Below are 23336 nucleotides of genomic sequence, written 5' to 3' on the forward strand. Positions count from 1 at the left end.
CTTGGCCAGAGAGTCATGGGATTTTAGGCCAGGAGTAACCTGGGGTGGTTTAATGAGAATGACCAGAGGTTGATGACTGCTCACATGGTCACTTCTGAGGGGCTAGTGCGTGTTCTTGCCGTGGGATGTGGGAGCGCTCTTTGGCCTTTGGGGCTGACATGAACGCCAAGGCCTGCCTTCCCCTACTGAGAGACGGACTTGGAGCAGATATCCTGCCAGCCCACACCTAATCTTCTGCCCCACCCATGTGGTCCTACAAGGGCATAGGCTAGTCCTCAGGCTACCTCCTGAGTCCCTGGCAGAGCAGGATTCAGGACCAGTTCCTGGAAGAACAGGTGGCAGAGTAAAGACTGTTCCCTAGAGTCAACTAAGTGGATCCGATAAGGTCTCTGAAGCAGGTGCAAGTCACTGGGTCAGTTATGGTACCTGTTCCCAGAGGAACAATTTTACTCAAAGACTTGGGAGAGAAAAAAAATCTCATGGAAACCAACAGGGACATGTGAGTCAGAAAGCAAAATTCAAGTGTGTGTTTAAGACAAAACATGGGGACATGCCAGGAATTTTCAACTCGGGACACAGAAGCCATCTTTGTTCTTTTTAGTACATATGTGCTTTTTATAAAAATCCCTTTGGCCAGAGAGAAGCCATGGAGACTAGTGTGTGGCCCTTTCTGGGCCCTTTCTGAAGCACCCTTCTGCCTCATTCTGGTCAGCCTCGAGTTCTCTTTTGGCTAAAACATTGATTACTATACCACACTGGCCCAGAGGGGTCCACACCGAAACAGAAGCTGAAAGACACAGCACATTTTCCTAAAAAGCCTAGGGAAACCATTTGTTTTCATTCAGAAAGGCAGCCAGGGCACAAAGCATTAGCATCAACAAGACGCAGGCTCTGGACTTAATCCTTGATTTGGACCAACCCATTTTATATTTGACCATTGCCCCAGCCTAGGACCAGAGATGGCTGGGTGTATCTGCCATCTTGAATTGGTACACCTTAATCAAGAAACCTCCTTCTACCAATGAATCAGTGAAAGATCCTTACCTGTGCTAGAAATGCACCTTAAATCCTAGAATTGATTTCTGAATCATCTATGTATCCAAAGATCAGCATCAGAGAAGCCAAACTCAGGACCCCACCTGGCTGCCACCGTAATTCAAAGTGACTCACACAAAGACATCTACATCCAAAGAACAGCTCAGTGATTGGTTACAAATCTTAGGTGGCAAATTATTGTCATGTTAGGAGAGAGGAGATATAGAAAATTAACATGTAAGGTGGAGAAATCAAGAGTTGGCATTATGGGTACATTGTCTTAGCGTTTGGGGAGTCTTAGTGTCTCCGGTGCTATAATTTGTCTTGGACCCAGTCTGCTGCCAAGAACCAGTGAGCCGACACTTGGGAGCAGTCTTCATTCTGATATTTTTTTCTTCCAGAAACTGAAATTTGTTGAGCCTCCATCATGGAGAAAGGACGGTGTAAACTTCTAGGAGAAATATCAAGAAATAGGGGCTGGGGATGTGGCTCAAGCGGTAGCGTGCTCGCCTGGCATGCGTGCGGCCCGGGTTCGATCCTCAGCACCACATACAAACAAAGATGTTGTATCCGCCGATAACTAAAAAAAAAATAAATTTTAAAAAATTCTCTCTCTCTCTCTCTCCTCTCTCACTCTCTCTTTAAAAAAAAAATATCAAGAAATAGAAGACTTGTTCTTTATGAGTTTTCATTGTTTATCCAAAATAGATTTGAAGGGCTGGGGTCATAGCTCAGTGGTAGAGGGCTTGCCTAGAGTGTATGAGGCACTGGGTTTGATTCTCAGCACCACATATAAATAAATAAAATAAAGGTCCATCAACAACTAAAAACAAACAAAAACAAAACAAAGTAGATTTGAAGCACATTTGCTCATTTGTACAACATGTCGGATTAAAGCATGAATGAATAAGGATGTAAAGGATAGGAGGAAGAAAGATATAAGAGATTTAGATTTGTCTGAAGGTATGGCTAACACATGCCACAGAATTTTAATATTTTAATATTTTAATATTTATTTTATATTTTAATATTTATTTTTTAGTTATAGGTGGCCACGATGTCTTTATTTTATTTGTATGCTGTGCTGAGGATTGAACCCAGCCTCACACCTGCTAGGCTAGCACTCTACCTCCGAGCCACAGTCCCAGCCCAAATCCTATATATTTTATTAGATGTGAACCACAGTGTGTCTATTGAGCTTCCTGGCAGGTGATATGAAGAAGGGAATGTGATCTGGAACACACCATGTGCTCATTAGCCAAAAACAACATGTCGTTAAAAAGTGAACCCCTTCCTAATACTGAGGGCTGAGAAAGTTTTCTTCCTTGAATCCTGATGGATAATATTAACTAGTAAATCAGTCGTTTTCTCAATAACCCCTCTGTAGCCCAGGTTTTACAAGCTGCAGGTTGTGACCCATGGTGTGTAATGAAATCAATCCAATGAATTGCTGTGGTATAATAAAAAATAAATATTTGGTCTTTGTTCCCTGTGTTCCTGGTACAGAGCTCCTAAAACCCTTGACGTCTCTGTTCCTGGCACAGACCTCCTAAAACCATTCCCAAGTAATAAGAATATCTTTTTTTTTTTTTCAAGTAATAAGAATATCTTTTGTGTGCTAATGAGATGACTCCTGGTCGGGAAGCTTCAAAATGGGGAAGATTCCCAGAAAGACCAAGCCGTGATGAGAGGGCTGGAACTTTTAGTTCCCCGTTCCCTCCCACCTCCAGAAATGGCAGAGGACCTGGAGATTGAGGTCAATTACCAGGGACCAATGGCTAATGAATCATGTCTGTGTAATTAATCCTCCATAAAAATCCCTAAATGATGGGGTGCAGGTTGCTCCCAGGCTGTGAACAGGTGCTGGGAAGGAGGCACACCCAGAGAGGTCATGGCGTCCACGTCTACCCACCTCTGTTCTGTATCTCACTCTGTGCCATCTCTTCCCTTTGGCTCTTCCCAAACCACAGACTCCATAATGAGCCAGAAAGGTAGGTAAAGTGTCTTCCTGAGTTCTGTGAATCATTCCAGTGAATTGTCAAACCTGAGGAGTGGATTTTAAGTTCCCCCAGTTGATAGCTGGACAGTGAGAGACCCAGGCATCGCCCCCTCCTGGGACTTGCCGCCCATACCTGCCGTCTTGTGAGACTGAGCCTTTAACTTACTGAGCCTGCTGCTAACTTTGTTAGTTAGAATTGGGATTGAATCGAATTGTTGAAAACCTAGTTGGTGTTGGAGAATCAGAGAATTGGAAAGTCGTAAATAACATTTTTTTGCGGTGGGGTGTGGGGGGCGCGATCTGCCCTGGGGATCGAATCCAGGATTTGGTGCATGATAGCCATGTGTTGTACCACTTACCTACATCCCAGCCCAAGATCATTTTTTTTTTTTTTTTTTAAATAAAGGAAGTTGTTAGAGTAAGTTTTTAGAGAAGAATAGGATGTGTTGGAGTGTATCACATCCATGACTTTAGTGAGGCTTGTGTTCCAGGGATGCATATGTGCATCCCTACGTTGTAATATAAAATGCATTTCATATTGGTGATCGTGAAACCTACCCTTTGCTCCTCAAGACTTCAAACTAGTGACATTTACCAGCCAGTAGTTCATTGCCTGGCTAGAGAAGCCCAAAGGTACAGGTGTAAAAGTTTCCCGGGCAGCCAGAGGATGAGCACTGTCATGCATGTGGCAAGGTGAAGGAGAGCCCCAAGGGAGGGGGAGACTGAAGGAAGAGGGGTAGTACTTCGCTCTCTGGAGGAAAGATGGACAGGTGGGAGCAAAGCAAGCAGGTGACAGGGCTGGATTTTCCTCAGCTGAGGAGGGAGCAATGGTAAGATACCGTCTCTCTGGTTGGTTGGAGCTCTCGGCTAATCAACCTCAGGTTTCTTCATCCATGAAATGAAAACAACATTAGTACCCAAAGAGATGGTTCCTGGACATGAGCTCATCATAGGTCTGGCTCAATGCCTGGTTATTATTTTATAGTTATTTTTGAAGTGATTCTTAATCTGTAAAATGTAAGGTCTTTGAGTAGGTGTAAAAAAAAAACCCTGTGTTTGAAAACATGTGAAAAAAATCAGCATACTATAGAAACACCTGAACACTCATGTTTTTTGCAGTACAATTCTCATTAGCCAAGTTATGGAATCAGCGCAGGTATCTGCCAGTGGGTGAAAGGATAAAGAAAATATGGTATATGTACATAATGGAATGAAATAATGCCATTTACAGGAAAATGGATAGAATTAGAAGTCCTTAGTTGAACAAAATAAGCCAGTCTCAGAAAGCCAAGTATCACATGCTTTCTCCCAAATGTGGAATTCAACGGGAAAAAGACAACATAAAAGTAGAAGGGAGACTATTAAAGGAAAAGGAAGGTCATGGAAGGTAATGCAGGGTGGATATTATCAAAGTATTTTATGTCTATGTTCTAATATGCCACAACAAAACCCATTATTCTGTATGATTAAAATGCACTAATAGGGGCTGGGGTTGTGGCTCAGTGATAGAGCGCTCACCTAGCACGCTTGAGCTACTGGGTTTGATCCTCAGCACCACATAAAAATAAAATAAAGGGATTGTATCAACCTACAACTAAAAAACAGACAAACATTAATAAAGCTGGGTGCAATGGTGCACACCTATAATCCAACAGCTCGGGAGGCTGAGGCGAGAGAATAATGAGTTCAAAGCCAGCCTCAGCAAAAGTGAGGCCCTGAGCAACTCACTGAGACCCTATCTCTAAATAAAATACAAAACAGGGTTGGGATGTAGCTCAGTGGTGCAGTGGCTCTGAGTTCAATCCCCTGTACCAAAAAAAAAAAAAAAAAAAGAAAGCAGTAATAATAATAATAAAAAAACCTTCAGTAAAGTTTATTGCTATATATTGCTGAATGCTGTTCCATTCTATGTATACACCATGTGAGTAGACCAAATTTTTTTAAAAACCTTTTTTTAAAACTATTTTTTTAGTTGTAGATAGAAATGATACCTTTATTTTATTTATTTTTATGTGTTGCTGAGGATCAGACCCAGTTCCTCAAATGTGCGAGGCAAGCGCTCTACCATTAAGCTATAATCCAGCCCCAAGTATAATAGATTTTACTAGCTCGTGGACATTCAGATTGTTCCTGCTTTTTGGGCTACTATGAATATTCACATACGTGTCTTTGGATACATGCATATTTTTATTTGTCTCATGTTGATTCTTAGAATGAAAATGCTAGGTTACATGGTAAGTTTTTGTATAACTGTCAAACTGTTTTCCAAAGTGATTCTATCTTTTACCATCTGCGGTTTATGAGGGCTTCAGTTTCTCCACGTCTTCACTGATGCTGTTATTATCTGACTTTTTTTTTTTTTTTAAATCATAGCCAATCTAGTAGGTGTATATTGGTGTCTCATTATGGTTTTAATTTGCAGTCCTCTGCTTACTAATGATATGATATGATATGACTAATGATATGATAAGTTTCATGTGCTTTTAGCTATTCATATATCTTCTTTGGTAAAATGTCCATTCCGGTCTTTTGTCTATTTGAAAAAATACATCAAATTATCTTTTGAATTATTTAGTGTAGCTCTTTATATATTCTGCATACAAATTATTAGATATATAATTTGTAAATATTTTCTCTTGGTCTTTGGCTTTATTCTCTTCTCCTTGTGTGTGTGTGTGTGTGTGTGTGTGTGTGTATGTGTGTGTTGGGATTTAAACCTAGGTGCTCAGACATGCTAAGTACTAAGCATATGTTCTTCTGAGCTACATTCCCAGCCCCTTTTTCTTATAGTGTCTCCTAAAAGGCAGAGATTTTAAAACTTTTTTTTTTAAAGAGAGAGAGAGAGAGTAAGAGAGAGAATTTTTAATATTTATTTTTCAGTTTTCGGCGGACACAACATCTTTGTTTGTATGTGGTGCTGAGGATTGAACTTAGGCCACACGCATGCCAGGCGAGCGCGCTACCGCTTGAGCCATACCCTCAGCCCAGATTTTAAAACTTGACAGTGATTTTTCATCAGTTTCTTCTCTTGGGATTATGCTCTCAGTGTGTAAGAATATTTTATCCAACCCAATGTCATGAAATTTTCTCCTTTATTTTCTTCTAGAGGTGAAGTTCATGTTATGGGGTCTCTCTCTTTTTTTTTTTCCCATTGTACAGTAAAGGATCCACATTGCAGGCCTGAGACTGCTATCCTTAGGCAGGCCTGTTGGCAAGACTGGCTCTGGGTTCGTGGCTGGAAATTTAGATTTTCGGCGGGTTCCCATCCTCCCAGTCTGATATGAGAGGCTCACCATGCCAACACTGTACAAATGATGTGTTGTGTGGAACTACCTCCTTCCCTTCCAGGAATTAGAATTTGGGAATTTTGCTAGGTGGAGGTGCCTGCTTGATCAGCCCCTGGTAAAAGTTCTGGATACTGCATCTCAAACGAGCTTTCCTGATAGATGGCATTTCATATGGGTTGTCACAGCTCATTACTGGAGGAATTAAATGTGACCTGCATAAAACTCCACTGGGAGAGAACTCTTAGAAGCCTGTGCCAGGCTTCCTTCAAGACCTCTCACCCCCTTTTGCTTTGTTATCTTTTTGCTCTGATAAATCAAAGCAACGAGTTCTGCTAGTCATGGGAGCAAATCAATTGCTGAACCTGGGTATTATGGTTGGGATGTGTGGTGTCCCCAGAAAACTCGAGTGTGAGACAATGCCATATTCAGAAGTGAAATGATGAGATTATGAGAGTTGTAACCTAATCAATGAATTAACCCACTGACCTAGATTAACTAGGTAGAAACTATAGGCAGATAGGGTGTGGCTGGAGGAGGTGGGTCATTGGGGGTGTGCTTTTGGGGTTTCTGTTTTGTCCCCTCTGCTTCGTGGTTCCATGTCCTGAGCTGCTGTCCTCCACCACACCCTTCTACCATGATGTCTGTCTCACTTTGGGCTCAGAGCTGTGGAGTCAGCCATCTAAGGACTGAGCCTCTGAAAATGTGAGCCAGAATAAAATTTTCCTCCCTATTTGTTCTTGTCAGGTATTTCAATCACAATGATGAAGAAAGCTGACTAAAACACTGGGGGTGGTCTTGGGGACCCTGACGTAACTATGAATGTCTAATTGCTTTAGCATCAGTTGTTAAAAAGACTATCTTTCCCCCGCTTCTAACTGTCCTGGCACGTTTGTCAAAATCAGTTGGCCATAAGCCTAAGGATTTATTTCTGGTTCATTGCCTCCCCTCATGCCAGTACAACCCTGTCTTGATTACTGTGATTTTGTAACAAGTTTTAAAATCAAACAGCACAAATCCTCCAACTTTGTTCTTTTTTCAAAATTGTTGTGGCTAGTCTAGGTTCTTTGTGTCTCCATACAAATTTTAGTATCTACTTGATGATTTCTGTTTAAAAAAAAAAAAAAAAAGACAACTTATGGAGTGTTGGGGTTGTAGCTTGGTGGCAGAGCAATTGCCTAGCGTGTGTGAGGTATGGGGTTCGATTCTAAGCATTGCATATAAATAAATAAAATAAAGGTCCATTGACAATTAAAAAATATATTTAAAAAAATGCTTATGGGGATTGGATTGGGAGTGCATTGAGTCAGGAAGTCAGCTGGGGAGACTTGACCTCTTGACAATAATGAGTCTTTGATCCTTAAATGTGGAATATCTGTTCATGTAATATCTCAGTGATGTTTCATAGTTTTCAGTGTCCAAATCTTGTACTTTTGTTAAATGGCTATTGTGAACAGAATGGTTTTCTCAGTTTCATTTTAAGGTTGTTTACTGCTAGTATATAGGAATAGAATTAATTTGCATGAGTGTTTGTGGTCTCTATTTATTTATTTGGTGCTAGGGATTAAATCCAGGGCCTTGCACATTTTAAAGCACATGCTGTATTACTGAGCTACACCCCAGCTCTAAATTCTGCATATGGATTGTACACTGTGACCTTGCTAAATTTATTAGTTCTAACATTTGTTTTACGGATGCCTTGGGATTTTATACATATAAGATAAGGCAGCCAGGTGAGGTGGTGAATGCCTGTAATCCCAGCAGCTCTGGAGGCTGAGGCAGGGGGATCTTGTGTTCAAAGCCAGCCTCAGGAATTTAACGAGGTACTCAGCAATTCAGTGAGACACTGTCTCTAAATAAAATACAAAAATGTGTGGGGATGTGGTGGAGTGGTCAAAGGGCCCTGGTTTCAATCCTAGTACCAAAAAAAAAAAAAAAAAAAGATAAGGCCACTGTGAATAAAGGCAGTTTTATTTATTCCTTTCTCATCTGGAAGCCTTTAATTTCTTTCCTTGCCTCATTGCTGCTGTTTTGAACTACTAGTACAGTGTTTGTGAGAAATGACAAAAATGTACATCTCTACCTTATCCAGAAGAGTAATGCAGTCAGTCTTTGACTGTTAAGTATGTAAGCTGTCAGTTTGTGTAGGTACCTTTTATCAGCTTTTGTAAGTTCTTATTTTTCATAGTTTGTTGAAAAACTTAGCATGAATTTGCATGGGATTTTGTTAACATGTTTTTTTCTGTATCATTGAGACAACAATGTGGTTTTTTTTTTTTTTTTTGTTACTGAGGATTGAATCCAGGGGCACTCAACCACTGAGCCATATCCCCAGCCCTTTTTATATTTTATTTGGAGACAGGATCTCATGAGTTGCTTAGAGCCTCCCTAAGTAGCTGAGACTGGCTTTGAACTCATGATCCTCCTGCTCAGCCTCCCAAGCCACTGGAATTACTGTGCCACTGGGACCATTAAACCATGTGTTTTTGTCCTTTATTCTACTAATATAGTGTTAACATTAATTGATTTTCAGACGTTAGACCAATCTGGTATCCTGGAACAAATCATGGTGGATAATCCTTTTTATATGTTGCTGGTTTGGGTTGCTGTTTATTGAGGATTTTTGCATAGGTATTCATGAAGGATATAGGATATTGACCTGTTTTGTTTTGGATCACAGTAATTCTAGCCTTATAGAATGAGTTGGGAAGTGTTACTTTGTCCTCTGTTTTCTTTGTAAGAGGATAATTTTGTTGTTGTGTATTTTTGTCTCTTGAGATGGGGTCTCACTTGTTGCCCAGGCTGGTGTTGAATTCCTGAGCTCAAGTGATCTGCCTTCTTGAGCCTTCCTAGTGCTGGGACTCATTCTGCTGTGTCTGATTTAAAGGGATAATTTATGGCCTTTTAGGGGGTGACTGGAGGCAGTCATCTTTTTCAAGGGTAACTTTTTGCAGGGATCTCTTAGGATGTGGCAGCTTGCAGCATTATTGACTGTGTTCCCGGCTACATTTGCTGGCGGGTCTCGCTGAAGATGGGGCAGATGCCCAGGGTCTCTGAGACATCTTGTCTGATCACATCTGGCAAGCAAATGCAAGCAGCCCTCTGAGCTTCCCCGCAGGAACTGAGGGTTGGTCTGCTCACCTGGCAGTGGGGTGCTTGGCTGAGGGCACATCTCTCCCTTCTCTCTCTGAACAGAGTAGCCACGAACCAGAAGGTGCGAGAGCAGGTACGCCTGGAGCTGAGCTTCGTCAACTCGGACCTGCAGATGCTCAAGGAGGAGCTGGAGGGGCTCAACATCTCAGTGGGAGTGTATCAGAGCACAGAGTGAGTGGGGCAGCGCGTCATCCAGATGCCTGAGTGTACCTGTGTCCAGGGTGGGAAGCAGAGAGGTGGTGGGTAGGGGGTTGTGAACCGAGGGCAGGACAGCCCCTGTTTTGGGAAGTGAGATGATTGGGTTTGGTGTTGAACCAGGTACAAGGGTTAAAGCAATGACCCTGGGGAGTTTGTTGGGAAATATCCGCAGTGTTGGACAGACGGGCGTTTGACCTGGGATCCCTTGGAACACAGAGAGCAACATGACTGGGTCCCAGCAGGGAGATGGCCTCTTTCACATGGGCTGGGGTGGTGGCTGTGATGTAAAGATGTCCTGCAGGTGCTTCTGTGGGTGGCCAGAGCTAATGTGCCAGGTGAGGACAAGGTTACCCTGCCATTTGCCCTCCCAGACTCTCTTCAAGTACAAGGCCTGGCCCTGGGTCTTTCTGTTGATAGAATGCAAAAAAAGTAGAAACTGCCTTGAGGGTGATCTTTTTTAGATATATTTTTATTTTTTAGTTGACACAATGCCTTAACTTTATTTATTTCAAGAAATTATTTTTCATAAATTATTTATTTTTAATAAATGAGGATGGGACCCAGGGCCTCTTGCTAGGCAAGCACTTTACTGCTGAGCCACAACCCCAGTCCAAGGGGGATATTTTATGTCAAAGTTAGGGGGCCCGAGTTCCCCTAGAAGATGGTACAGTGGCAACACTTAAGAAATGTATGACAATAAGTATTGGAGTTTCCTCAGGGAATGTTTATGGGAGGTGGATTATTGAAGTATGCCTTCAGAAAGTTCTCTGCCCTGGGTGTGCTATTTTTTTGGGGAAAAAAAAATGTTCATCTTTAATTAAGAAATAGCTGAGCCCTCCAAAGAAGGGTTTACTTGCCATGTGGGGATGTGAGGCTTCTTAGATGGGTGAGCTCCAGGGGAAACTCAGGCATAAAATAAAATAGTTCCCTGGATTAACAGAAGGAAGACATTTGGGAATTTTGAGCCACCTTGGAATGTGCATTTCCTGACCCTAATCCTCCCCATGGCACCTGGGTTGTTTTCGAAGCTGAGAGCCAAGAGCAGGTGTCTGGAGTCCTGCTGCTCTTCCCTCAGTGACAGTCCTGTGCGCAGCTGGTTTACCTGTGGGCTCCCAGTGCAGTTTCAAAAGCAATCAGGGCAGCAATGAATGGAAGGTTCTCCTAGCCTCTCCTCTGGTGTTAAATTCCAGTGTTTCCCCAAAAAATTTTAAGGTTAGGGATTTTTTGTTGTTTTTTTTTAATACTAGGGATTAAACCTGGGGGGTGCTCTACTGTTGAGCTACACCCCAGCCCTTTTTATTTTTTATTTGCTAAGTTGCCCAGGCTGGCTTTGAACTTTGATCCTCCTGTCTTAGCCTCCTAAATTGCTGGGATTACAGGCATGTGCCACTAGACCTAACCAAAAAGGTCCAAATTCCTCCAGGACTCAGACTTTAGTAATAAATGGAGAGTGGCCATTTTTTTGTTTTAGATGCATCTAAGACCCCTGTGTAGTCATAGTCCACAATGGCCTCTCTTGATTCCCCTGTGTTATTGGGGAGAGGGGAGAGACGGGCAGATACCAAATGACAATTTGTATTTGCACCCTTCATTGTAGCTGTTTTCAAAGTAGGTTGCTGCTTTCTGAGTGCTATAGATTGTGAAGCTCTTCTGAGGTTGGCAGGGAAGAAACGATCTCACGTACAGATGAGAAAATTCAGGGAGGCCCAGGTCACAAAGAAAGTCATGTTAGCGCCACACTTGGGATGATGGAGTCCTCAGGATACCTGTCACTCTTCTCATTGCCTGGAGAGTCTTGGGAAGAGCCGACCTTGCCGCCAGCCCTGGAGGAGCAAGAAGGCTTGGCCTGCCTTAATCTCCTTCCGTTCAGGTCCAGCCTTCCTGGCAGGCTTTGGGGAAGCCAGGTACTAAGGTTTGCTCTCACCTGCTTTTAGCACAGCAGTGCCACAGTGGCAGTTTCAGTTTACAGCTGCATTGTCCACTCACCCTGCCCAGCATTCCTGACCTCCTCTCTGGGCTGGGCTAAGCAGCCTGTGGCAGTCTCCTGTTACAGGTCAGGGAGCTAAATCCCTATTTGCTAAACACAACCTGCTTCCTGTTCACTTCCTTCTGGCCCTGCCCCTAGGAATGTAGGCTCAGGGAGCACTCCTGAGTGCAGGTTGACTGAGGGGTCAGTGGGGGCAGAAGAGGAGGTGGAGGTGAAGTGGAGACTGCAGGCTGACCCTGGACTGGGAGCTAAGTGTGCCTAGATGTCAAATGGGACCCCAGGCTGCAAAGTCTTTTCTATGTAGGTAATGGGACACCTGTTGTAATACTCCCAGATGTGGAGCCCAGGGTGGAGTGTGTAGGGTGTTGGAGGGCAGTTAGACAGGTGGGACCCACTGTGGTAAGGAGAGGGAGAGGAGGGAGGGTTGGAGATTAGAAGGAGGCCCAGCGTAGCTGGTGTTGTACCCAGGCTGGGAAGCAGTGAGTGCACGTGGCAGGTCACTGAAAGTTGAGACTGGAGGGATAAACCAGGGTCAAGTTGGTGGGGTGGGGGTGGGTCTTGTGTGTTAGGCTGCAGCATCCAGCTGTCACAGGGGCTGGAATCCATTTTAAGAACTGAAGGAAGGGGATGACCCGAGTTGTCCTTAGGGAACGGGAACCTGTCAGCTAGCTGTGTGGTGGACTGGTGTGAGGACAGAAGTGGGGACCTGAGCTGGGTTGTTGGGGTGAGGCTGTGGAGTGCCAGGTGGCCTGGTTGGGGTGTTCACATGTCTTGTTGTACTCTTTGTAGGGAGGCGTTTATGATCCCTCTGATTCCTCTTGGCCTGAAGGAAACCAAAGATGTCGACTTTTCAGTCGTCCTCAAGGTAAAGCACTCGGCCTCAGTGTTTAAAATGGGAAAAAAGAGATTGTGTATTCCTCGAAGTGGTCTGAGGCCCGCTGGGCCAGGCGTCAGTGATATCTGTCTGCAGGTGACCATCAGTCACCCCTCTTAACTTGCTCTCTTTGCTGACTTCTGAAGCTTCTCCTGAGAACCTGGAAAAGGTGGGCTGGGATCCCAGATGGACCTCCACGGGAGGCCAAGTGGAAGAGGGTCTGGGGTGGGTGTCCTTTAGAATTTTAAAAATTGTACCCTGTTTTACCTTTCTTCTTAAATTGTGTAACCAGTTAAGGCCATGTGTTTGGCCTTATCATGGAAAACTTCCAAACTTATAGAAAAACTGAAAGAATCCTACAGTCATTCTGAAAGAATCCTACCAGTAACATTTTGCTTTATTGCCCACCTGTCCATTTATGCCTCCCTGTGTCTGCCCACCAGTCCATTTTATTTTATGATGCATTTCAAAGTAAATCAAAGATATCAATTCACTACCCTTAAATACTTGAATAGCTCAGGTTTGGGGTTTGGTTTTTCTCTCTAATTCTTGAGTTTCTGAGCTCCTTTCTCATTCAGTAGGTACTAGTAGATCTGCAGCAGTCACTGTATTGCCACCTGGAGATGCCACAAGCCTTACCTTGGGGGCCTGAGAGTCCTGGGCGGGGGGTCAGGTAGGATACTAGAGGTCTTTTTTTTTTTTTTTTTTTTTTTTTTTAGAATTTTAATATTTATTTTTTAGTTTTCGGCGGACTCAACATCTTTGTTTGTATGTGGTGCTGAGGATCGAACCCGGGCCGCACGCATGCCAGATGAGCATGCTACCATTTGAGCCACATCCCCAACCCAAGAGGTCTTTGTTAAGAGTCATACAAGAGAGATGGAGCTTCCACACTGGGGCCAGGAGACCATCCACACCTAGAATATTTAATTATTCTTCCTTTCCCCAGGACCATCAGTTTGAGGTTTGGTGTCACCAGCTGGCTGGGCTGGCAACTAACAAAACACAAACACAGAAATACCTTTTTTGTGGATCAAAGACGCCTCTGAGACCTCAGGTGTCAGCTCCCACGCTGGAAGGCAAGGGGAGCAAGGGAGGCAAGAGGCAAGAGAGAGAGCCCACCTGAAATCCCCCTGTTTATTGGGGAAAAGCCATTCATAGAATATTCCACCCAAATAAGGTAAGGGATTGGGTTTCAAAAGATGGAGTCTTGCTTGGTGATGTCTTGTGGTCAGCAGGTTGATTGACATCTTGGAAAGCCACACCCATCTCAGGTACTGTGTAGAATCACAGGCAGAGCGAGAGAAAAATGGGTCACACAGCCCAAAAAATGTGTAACGCCAGATCAGTCCCAAATGTGCATAGCTCACACTCACAGCCTATGGATGGCTCGAGACAGTCTGGTGTTTTTTTGGTACTGGGAACTAAACCCAGGACTTGCGTAGGCTAAGCAGCTATACTACTACTGAGCCATATCCCCAACTCCATGTTCAGTTTGAGATTTAATGACTCACCTCCAACTGCTGTCTAGGAGATGAGGTATAAGGTATAAGGTAGTATCTATCTCTGAGCTTTCCTGTACAGAGTCGAGGGATAGGAATTAAACCCAGCATTATAAAAAAAATGCTTCAAAGAATGATGTTTCTTTCCTTACTAATCCTGTTCATTGATTCATTTTGTACTATTATTAGTTAAGAAAAAAAAATGATCATGGCATTTTGGCCACTGTAGAATTAATTTTTACCCCAGTACTGGAGATTGAGGGGTGCTTTACCACTAGCTACATCCCCAGTCCTTTTTGTTTTATTTTGAGACAGAGGCTCAATACGTTGCTAAGGCTGGCCTCAAACTTGTGATTCTCCTGCCACAGCCTCTGCAGGAGTAGCTGAGATTACAGTGCACCACCATGTCCAGCCAGAATTTGTCTTTTAAAAGCAGTGGATTAATACTTTGAAAGCAACTACACTTGACCTCTTCTTAAACAGAGGCTATGAGTCACATGACATAAACGTCCCTTTACTCAGGGTCTTTTTGTTATTGTTGTTGTTACAGGGGATTGAACTCAGGGGCACTTGACCACGGGGTCACATCCCCAGCCCTCCTCAGTCTCCTGAGCCGCTGGGATTACAGGCGTGTGCCATCATGCTGGCTACCTAGGGTCTTTTGACTGCTGCCTTTGTTTAAATTTAGGGTCAGGTCCCTGTGAGTTTGGAGTTTTTATTTGAGTTGGAGAAAGGCAATTAATTCGTGGTATTTCAGGGCTCAGATTGACCAAAAAGTTGATTTTTCTGGGTAGAAACTGTTTAGGATCAGCCTCTTTATGCCAGCTTTTCACAGCCTGTCTGAACTTTTGAGATGTGATTTGTCACTGCTCTATGGGACTCAAGATAATCCCTGTATTTGTAGAAAAGTTGCATTTCTACAATTGTTTTTTTTTTTTCCTTAAGATTTAATTTGTCTGTTGCCCGGTGCCAGAGTTAAAAAGAATGTGGACGTTTTAAAGGAGACTCTCTTGGAGAAACTTAGGAATGTTTGGGGCATCTGCAAGGATCCAAATAGGTCATGTTGCTGAGTGCCACATTAAAGCAAGTGGAAAAAAAAAAAAAATCACTTGCTGTGGGCATAGCCAATTACCATTCAGTGAGGCTTCCAACCATGTCATTTTATCTGAAAAGGGACGCTGCAAATGTCAGTCATCCAAAAATGAGAACGTTTGGGAACTTTCTATTTTCTCCCTTCCACATTTGTATTTGAGAGAAACAAGCAACACAGAAGTTGTTCAGTGGACTTTGTCAGGGCCATTCCATTTCAAATCTGACATGTGTCCATGGGAGGTTTAAGGCCAGGAAAGCTTCATGATGTGATTTTTTTTTTTAAAGGAATTTAACCTTTATTTATTTGTTTAGTTTTAATGTGGTGCTGAGGATCGAACCCAGGGCCTCACCCGTGCTAGGCAAGTGCTCTCCCACTGAGCCACAAGCCCAGCCCTCATGATGTAATTTTATTCTGTTTTAAAGACATGGGCTTTAAAATGGCTGCTTTAGAAAGCATCATCAGGCCTGCTGGTGTAGCTCAGAGGCAGAGTGCTTGCCTAGAATACACAGGGCCCTGGATTCAATCCCTGCACCACAAAAAAACAAAAGCAGCAACAACTAAAATTACCAAAATGCATTCCTTTTCCAGAGAATTTGAGGTTTTATTTGTCTGTTTGCTTTCCTTCTTGTTTTATCTTTACTGGAGATTGAACCCAGGGTCTCACACTAGGCAAGCTCTATGCCTCTGAGCTACATCCCCAGCCCTATTTATTTTTATTGAAACAGGTTCTCACTAAGTCGCCCAGGCTGGCCTCAGATCTGTGACCTGCCTCAGCCTCAGCCTCCTAAGTAGCTAGGATTCCAGGTGTGCACCACCATGCCTGGCTTGTTTTTGCTTTAAATGGAGCTGCTGCTGCTGCTACTGCTGTTTCTCCTCTTCCTCTTCCTTCTGTTTCTTCCTCTTCTTCCTCCTCCTCCTCTTCACTCTAATTAAGACCATTATTGCAGAACATTCAGAAAATACCAAGACACATAAAGATCCTCCCTACTTAGCTATGTGACTTTCTTAGTACTTACCTATCCTTTGGACACTCTGGTTTCTTCCTCTAACAGTGTCCTGCTTTGTGAAGGTTGGAAGAGACGTGTCTATTAAGGACAGAGTTTCTGCAGTGATTGATGGTGTCTCTTCCCTACCCCCACCTCTTGCTCCCCTCCCACTCCATGCCAGCCTCTTGCTGTAGCTTTCTTTTCTCTATGGTCAAGGGGGAGGAGCACCAGCAGGAGATCCCAGGGTGGGAGCAGAGGGAAGTCACATTTTCCCTGTCTCCTTCAGCTGCCTTTTTCATTCTCTATGCAAAAGACACCCTACCCCCAGGTGTATTTGGTGCCCACCTAGGTTGCCAGTGTAGCTGCTTCTATATCTGGGCTCTCCAGTGTATGGGGCTTAATCCACCCCCACCCCTGCCCTTTTGTATGCTGGGCATAGAATTCAGGGGCAAGAGCATGCTAAGCAAGTCCTTTCCCACTGAGCTATGTTCCCAGTCCTGGGGTTCTATTCGAATGACTTCAGGAGTTTGGCACCATTCTTTAACTCTGCCCACACCACTATTATAATAATAATCCCTGCATTACATTCTCATCACTAGCACTGCTGATGCGTGCCATCCTGCCTGGACCTGATGTGGATATGCCATCCTTTCTTCGTTTTTATGGGGAAACTACTAAGCATAGTCCACTGCAGCCTGAGTGCTAGACATTATCCTGTTTCACATCTGAGGAAACTGAAGCTCAGCCAGGTTAACCCTCCAAGGTTAGAGAGCCAGCCTGGCTCTGTAGAGTGAGTCTATCCCAGAACTAAGAATGACAATTGCCTTTTCTATTGCTTTGGGGGAAGTTGCAGGCTTTTGTTAATTACCTGCTTCTCAAATATACTAAGGTCTGCCTATGGCTCACTTTAGCATCAAGTAGAACAAGCCTCCTTTATGACTTTAATTTTCCAACTTTCTTAGCTTTTACTCCCACATTTTTGCTTTGACATTTCGTCAAATTCCCCCCAAAGCAGCACTTTTGAGTTTTGATTGAAATTTAATTAACTCATACATTAATTTGGACAAAAGTCCATCTTCACAGAATTGCACATTTTTCTTTGTGAACAAAACATACCCAATTAACAAACAGCAAATGTTGTGGGGGGTAAGGCTGGGCATGGTGGCAAACATCTGTAATCCTGGCTATTTGGGAAGCTGAGGCAGGAGGATCATAAGTTTAAAACTAGCCTGGGGGGCTGGGGATGTGGCTCAAGTGGTAGCGCGCTCGCCTGGCATGCGTGCGGCCCGGGTTCGATTCTCAGCACCACGTACAAACAAAAAGATGTTGTGTCCGCCGATAACTAAAAAATAAATATTAAAAAATTCTCTCTCTCTCCTTTCTCACTCTCTCTTTAAAAAAAAACAAAAAACAAAAAACTAGCCTGGGCAACTTAGTCAGGCCAGTCTCAAAATAAAATAAAGAAGACTGGGTATATAGCTCAGTGGTAGACTGCTTGCTTAGCCTGGTCAAGTACTTGGGTTCAATCCCCAGTACTGCAAAAAAAAAAAAAAAAAAAAACACACAACAACAACAACAAGAAAACTTGTATGGGTAGGGACCATGTCTATCTTTTTCAGAAATGATTTAATGAATAAGTAAAAGAAATAATGAAATAGCTCATGTCCTTCAGTAAAGTCTAATAGTTGTCAGCTTAATTAAATTAATTTTATCCCTAGAAATACTGTACTTTTATAAAAGATATTCCTATATAATATTGCTATTATATTTATCCAACTAGTTATTGATTGTTTAAGAAAAGAAGAATATTAGGTTTTTTCATTATTGACTTTGTAAAGGAAATGGTCCTCGTGCCTGAGCGTCTCCTAGAAAAGTGCTGGTCCTGCTTCCAGGATTCTCTGTGTGGAGCTCCAGATCCCCTTTGTCCTGCAGATCATGCTCACCTTAATTAATGTCACCAACAATACAGTATTTAAAAACTATTTCAAATTTTACAAATGGTCATTACATTAGTAGAGGAGTTGATTCTAAACATCACCACTTTGTCATGAAGAAAATCTGTGACAGCATCATAAGACAATAGGACAAGTTTTGAGCCTGCTGTGGTAGTGCATGCAAAGATCCAGCTGCTCAGGAGGCTGAGGTTGGAGGATCCCTGGAGTCCAGGAGTTTGAGTCTATTGGGCAACAGTATCTCACCAGGACAAAAAAAAAAAAAGAGAGAGAGAGAGAGGAAAGAAGAAGTTGTATAAAAATAACTAAGTTACAAAATTTTCTTTTGATATGGGGCAGGAGTTAAACCCAGGGGCACTTAACCACTGAGCCACCTCCCCCATTCTTTTTTTTTTATTAATTTACTTTTTAGTTTTAGGTGGACACAACATCTTTATTTATTTATTTTTTATGTGGTGCTGAGGCTCTAACCCAGTGCCTCACGCATGCTAGGCGAGCGCGCTACCACTTGAACCACATCCCCAGCTCCTCTCCCGTTCTTTTTATTTACTTTTAAAATTTTTGTTTAGCTGTTAAAATTTTGAAACAGGGCCTCACTAAGTTGCTAAGGCTGGCTTTGAACTTGTGATCCTCCTGCCTCAGCCTTTGAGGTGCAAAAATTTAATTTTTTAATTCAAAATTAAAGAAACTTCATTACCTTGGACACTACAAGACAGCTTTGGGGATTTGTTTTGAGAAAGTAGTCAGAGATGTGCACACTGATGATCATCATCGTGTCATCTTTAATTGTAAAAATTTGGAAACAACTTTGGTATCTTTTTCTTTAAAAAAATTATTTTTAAGTTGTAGTTGGACACAATACCTTTATTTCATGTATTCATTTTTATGTGGTGCTGAGGAATCCCACTCAGGGCCCCGCATGTTGTAGGTGAGCGCTCTACCACTAAGCCACAACCACAGCCCCAACTTTGGTATTTTAACAAGTGAAAGTAAAGTAAAATCTTAGTACATTTGACTAGCACATAGCTAGTGATGAGTTTACTTGTTGAATGCTTGAATTGTATGCTTATTTCACTGGGGGATACAGAACCATTAAAAGTCATGTTATATAATATTTTTTGGCCTGTGAAAATATTTGCTATATAACTAAGTTGTATTCGGTACAAACTCATTTGCATGTGTGTGTCTCTCTGCATTGCACATGCTAAAACGGGAGGAGTTTGAAGTATGTACTATAGAGAATATCACAGTCACTAGGGGAAAGAAGTGAACAGTTATCTTACCAGCTTCTCTTATAACCAGCGAGAGCCAGCACTTAGGGAGGATGCTCGGCAGGATCATTCTCCTTGCCCCTCACATGATTCTTACTTTTGTTCCTATAATATTTAATTTCTTCTGATACAGGTCAACCATCCCTACAGTGCTTCAGATTCTGTACCTTCATGATGTCACAAGTAGAAACTTTGTTTCATATACAAAATTAATTATTTTAAAATGTTGCATAAAATTACCTTTAAGCTGTGTGTAAAAGGTGTATATTTAGACTTGGCTCCCATCCTCAAGATATCTCATTATGTATACACAAATATTCCAAAATCTGGGCTGGGGGTGGGGGAAGTAAAGCCAGAAACACTAATGGTCCCAAGTGGTTCAGTAAGGAATAGTCGACTGTGTACCATATAGCTTATTTGTTTATTTATTTTTAAAGAAATTTGCTTTATTATAATTTAAAAATTTTTTTAGTTGTAGATGGACACTACCTGTGTTTTATTTTATTTATTATTTTTATGCTGTGCTAAGGATCAAATCCAGGGCTTCACACATGTTAGGCAAGCCCTGTATCACTGAGCTACAACCCCAGCCCCTAGTTTATTTATTTTCATGCCTATTACTATTGTCTGTGTTGGGAGAATCTGAGCTCCATGGGAGGCCAGAACACTGCCTGGTACATAGAAAGTGCCCATTAATGTTTGTTAAATAACTGAATGAACTTTGAGCAGTTGTCAAACACCAGGATGTTCTCAATCTATTTAGGGGTTTAGAGGTCTCACTGGGTTGTTTTTGTTCATGGAAGTACCAGAGCTCTCAAAAGTTCCCTGCAGAATCTTAAATCCTTTTTTTTTTTTTTTTGGTTCTGGGATTGAATTTAGGGCACTTTACCACGGAGCTACACCAGTCTTTTTTATTTATTTAGTTTGAGACAGGGTCTCACTTAGTTGCTGAGGCTGGCCTCGAACTCACGATTCCTCTGCCTTAGCCTCCTAAATCACTGAGATTACAGACATAATCCAGCTCAAAAATATCCTATGACACATATTTTTTTTGTGTGTGTGCTCTGCCTGGACAATGAGGTCTTCTCAGAGGTTGAAAGTCTGAGTCCTGGAATATTTGTGATGTCTGTCAGAGTGTTTAATGTGTAGGTCTTTTAACTGTGTTATAAGACTTTTTTCCCCCTTTTGCTGGTGCTGGGGATTGAACCCAGAGCTTCCCATACGCTAAGCAAGTGCTCTACCACTGAGGTACACCTCTAACCCACAAGGACATTTTTAAATTAAAAAAAGAAAACTTAAATTTTTACTGAAGCAACAAATGAAACATCTAAAAAATCTGTAATAAACAAAAGTAAGAAAATAAATTCACCTACTCTGAAAATCACAAATAAATTTTTTTTTGTTCTATATGATTTTTTTTAAGGGTGAGCATATTTGACATATAACTGTTTTACAGATTTATGGTTCCAGAGCACATCTTTTTTCTTTTAAGTCCTGGGTATCAAACCCAGGTCTCAAGCATGCTAGGCAATCGCTGTAACACTGAGCTACCCTGTGACCTCTTGAATTACATCTTATCTTAGTATCTAATCTCATTTTTCTTGAAGGATTTTATCCTGGAACATTACAGTGAAGATGGCTATTTATATGAAGATGAAATTGCAGATCTTATGGATCTGAGACAAGTAAGTTTTCTGTGGAGCAGAACTGGAGGACAGCTGCTTGAGCTTGCTGAATCTTCTGCCCATCCTGTGACCACACGGGTGTAGTCTTAGAAAATCAAGGATGGTTGGGGATGATGGAGAGGGGCTGTTGGAATTCCACCTGCAGCACCCTAGTACTGGAGAGACCTGCCCATTGTCCTGTCTGGGCCTGGATCCCAGGGTTCCTGACCTCCTAGAGTTCATGGTACCAGCAAAGGGTCCCACACATCACAGAAATAGTTGGAGGCACCTGTTTCTACAGGTGGTACTCTCCTGCTCACCTCTCTGCTGTCTTCCTTGTAGGCTTGCAGGACACCCAGCCGGGATGCGGCAGGTGTTGAACTATTGATGTCATACTTCATCCAACTGGGATTTGTGGAGAGTAGATTCTTCCCGCATACTCGCCAGATGGGGCTCTTGTTTACCTGGTAGGTGCCTGTGGTCTGCATGTCCTTTCCCAGGTTAGGACCCTCAGCACCTATCATAGATGACATTGAGACAGCAGACTCTGTGGTAGAAGGTAAATAAATTGGTATTTATTTATTTACTTATTATTATTATTTTTTTGGTATTAGGGATTGAACTCAGGAGTGTTTTGCCACTGAGGTACATCCCCATCCCTTTCCTTTTATTTTTTATTTTGAGACAGGCCTCTCTAAGTTGCTTAGGGTCTCATTAAATTGCTGAGGCTGGCCTCAAACTTGAAATCCTCCTGCCTCACTCAGTCTCCCAAATTGCTGGGATTACAGGCGTGTGCCTAGCTATTATTTAATTCTGATGGGGACCCAAGGGAGGAAGGCCTTGAAAGTTTCAAAATAAGTGAGCCAAGAAGAAGCTTTTTTTTCCTTTTTCTTTCTTTCTTTATTTTATTTTATTTTTTTTTTGTACCAAGGATTGAAGCCGAGGCATTTAACCACTGAGGCACATCACCAGCCCTTTTTTTATTTTTTTATTTTGAGACAGGGTCTTGGTAAGTTGCTGAGGCTGACTTTGAACTTGTGATCAGAGAAGTATTTTTTTTTTCTTTTTTTTTTTTTTAATGCTCATTATGTCATTGGGGAAACAGCAGGGCTCTGAAGCAGTTTCTGTCTTAGATGGGAGAGAATTGGGTTTTGTCCTAGTGGCAATCAGAAATAGATTTTAAAAAACTGAAATAGAATATCTGATTCTTTTCCAGAATGACATTTTCAAAGATCAATATGGTTTCTCTACTTTGGAAAAACTGGGTCTCTTCTCTTAAGTATACATGCAGTGTGGGCTAAAGGGCGTGGTCAGCATAAAATTTTACCCCAATGGATAGAATACGGCCAATGCCTTCCCTTTGGGAAGAACATGCAGATGACTTTGAAAAAAAGTGCAGCTGGCTGCCCACTTGAGTGAGAAGGCAATGGTGTCTTCTCCCTCGTCTTGAATTAAGAACAAGCTTCCTGCCTACCTCTTGATTTGAAGCATGAGTTTTAAAAAATCCTGAGCAGCACTCCACTTAGAATGGCAGCCATCAGGAAGGCAAACAATAATAAATGCTGGAGAGGATGTGCAGATAAAGGAACACAGTTACACTGTTGGTGGGATTGTGAATTAGTACAACCACTGTGGACATCAGTAGAGAGGTTCCTCAGAAGATTAGGAATAGGAGGCTGAAGCAGGAGGATCTTGAGTTCATAGCCAGCCTCAGCAATTTACCGAGGCCCCAAGCAAGTCAGCAAGACTCTGTTTCTAAATAAAATATAAAAATGGGGGTGGGGATGTGGCTAAACGCCTCTGGGTTAAACGCCTCTGGGTTCGTTCCCAGGTACAGAAAAAAAAAAAAAAAGACAAGGTATGGAACCAGTACATGACCCAGCTGTACCACTCCCTGGTATTTAAAGGATCTTACTACAGGGATACATGCACACCCATGTTTATAGCAGCACAATTCACAATAGCCAAAGTATGGAACCAGCCTAGGTGTCCATCAGTGGATGAATGGATAAAGAAAATGTGGTATATATATACACACAAGGGAGTTTATTCAGCCATAAGGAAAAAATGAAATGATTTCATCTGCAGGAAAATGGATGGAACTTAAGAATATCATGCTCAGCAAAATAAGACTCAGGAGGCCAAGAGTCATATATTTTCTCTATGAGGAAACTAGAGGGGATGAAATAAAAGAAAGGTGGAGGCTTGAGGATTGAAGGGTGATCAGTGGAGTAGAAGAGAGGGATCAGAGGGAGGGAGGGAGGAAAGGGGGGAATACTGGGGAATGATATTGGTATTATTGTATTGTGTGCAGGTGTGAATGTGTGACAATGAACCC

At 42.4% G+C, this 23336-nt stretch overlaps 1 protein-coding gene across 1 annotated transcript in view; it reads left to right on the forward strand.

The window, feature by feature from the left end:
- Rhpn2 (rhophilin Rho GTPase binding protein 2) overlaps positions 1-23336 on the forward strand; it is a 64701-nt gene that overhangs the window by 20049 nt on the left and 21316 nt on the right. The window contains exons 3-6 of the mRNA XM_076838341.2: positions 9514-9642; positions 12446-12521; positions 20942-21019; positions 21341-21465. Coding sequence (XP_076694456.1) covers positions 9514-9642; positions 12446-12521; positions 20942-21019; positions 21341-21465 — 408 coding nt within the window. The remainder of the gene's footprint in view (positions 1-9513; positions 9643-12445; positions 12522-20941; positions 21020-21340; positions 21466-23336) is intronic.

The sequence above is a fragment of the Callospermophilus lateralis genome, chromosome 18 (genome assembly GCF_048772815.1).
Source record: "Callospermophilus lateralis isolate mCalLat2 chromosome 18, mCalLat2.hap1, whole genome shotgun sequence".
NCBI classification, from domain to species: Eukaryota; Metazoa; Chordata; class Mammalia; order Rodentia; family Sciuridae; genus Callospermophilus; species Callospermophilus lateralis.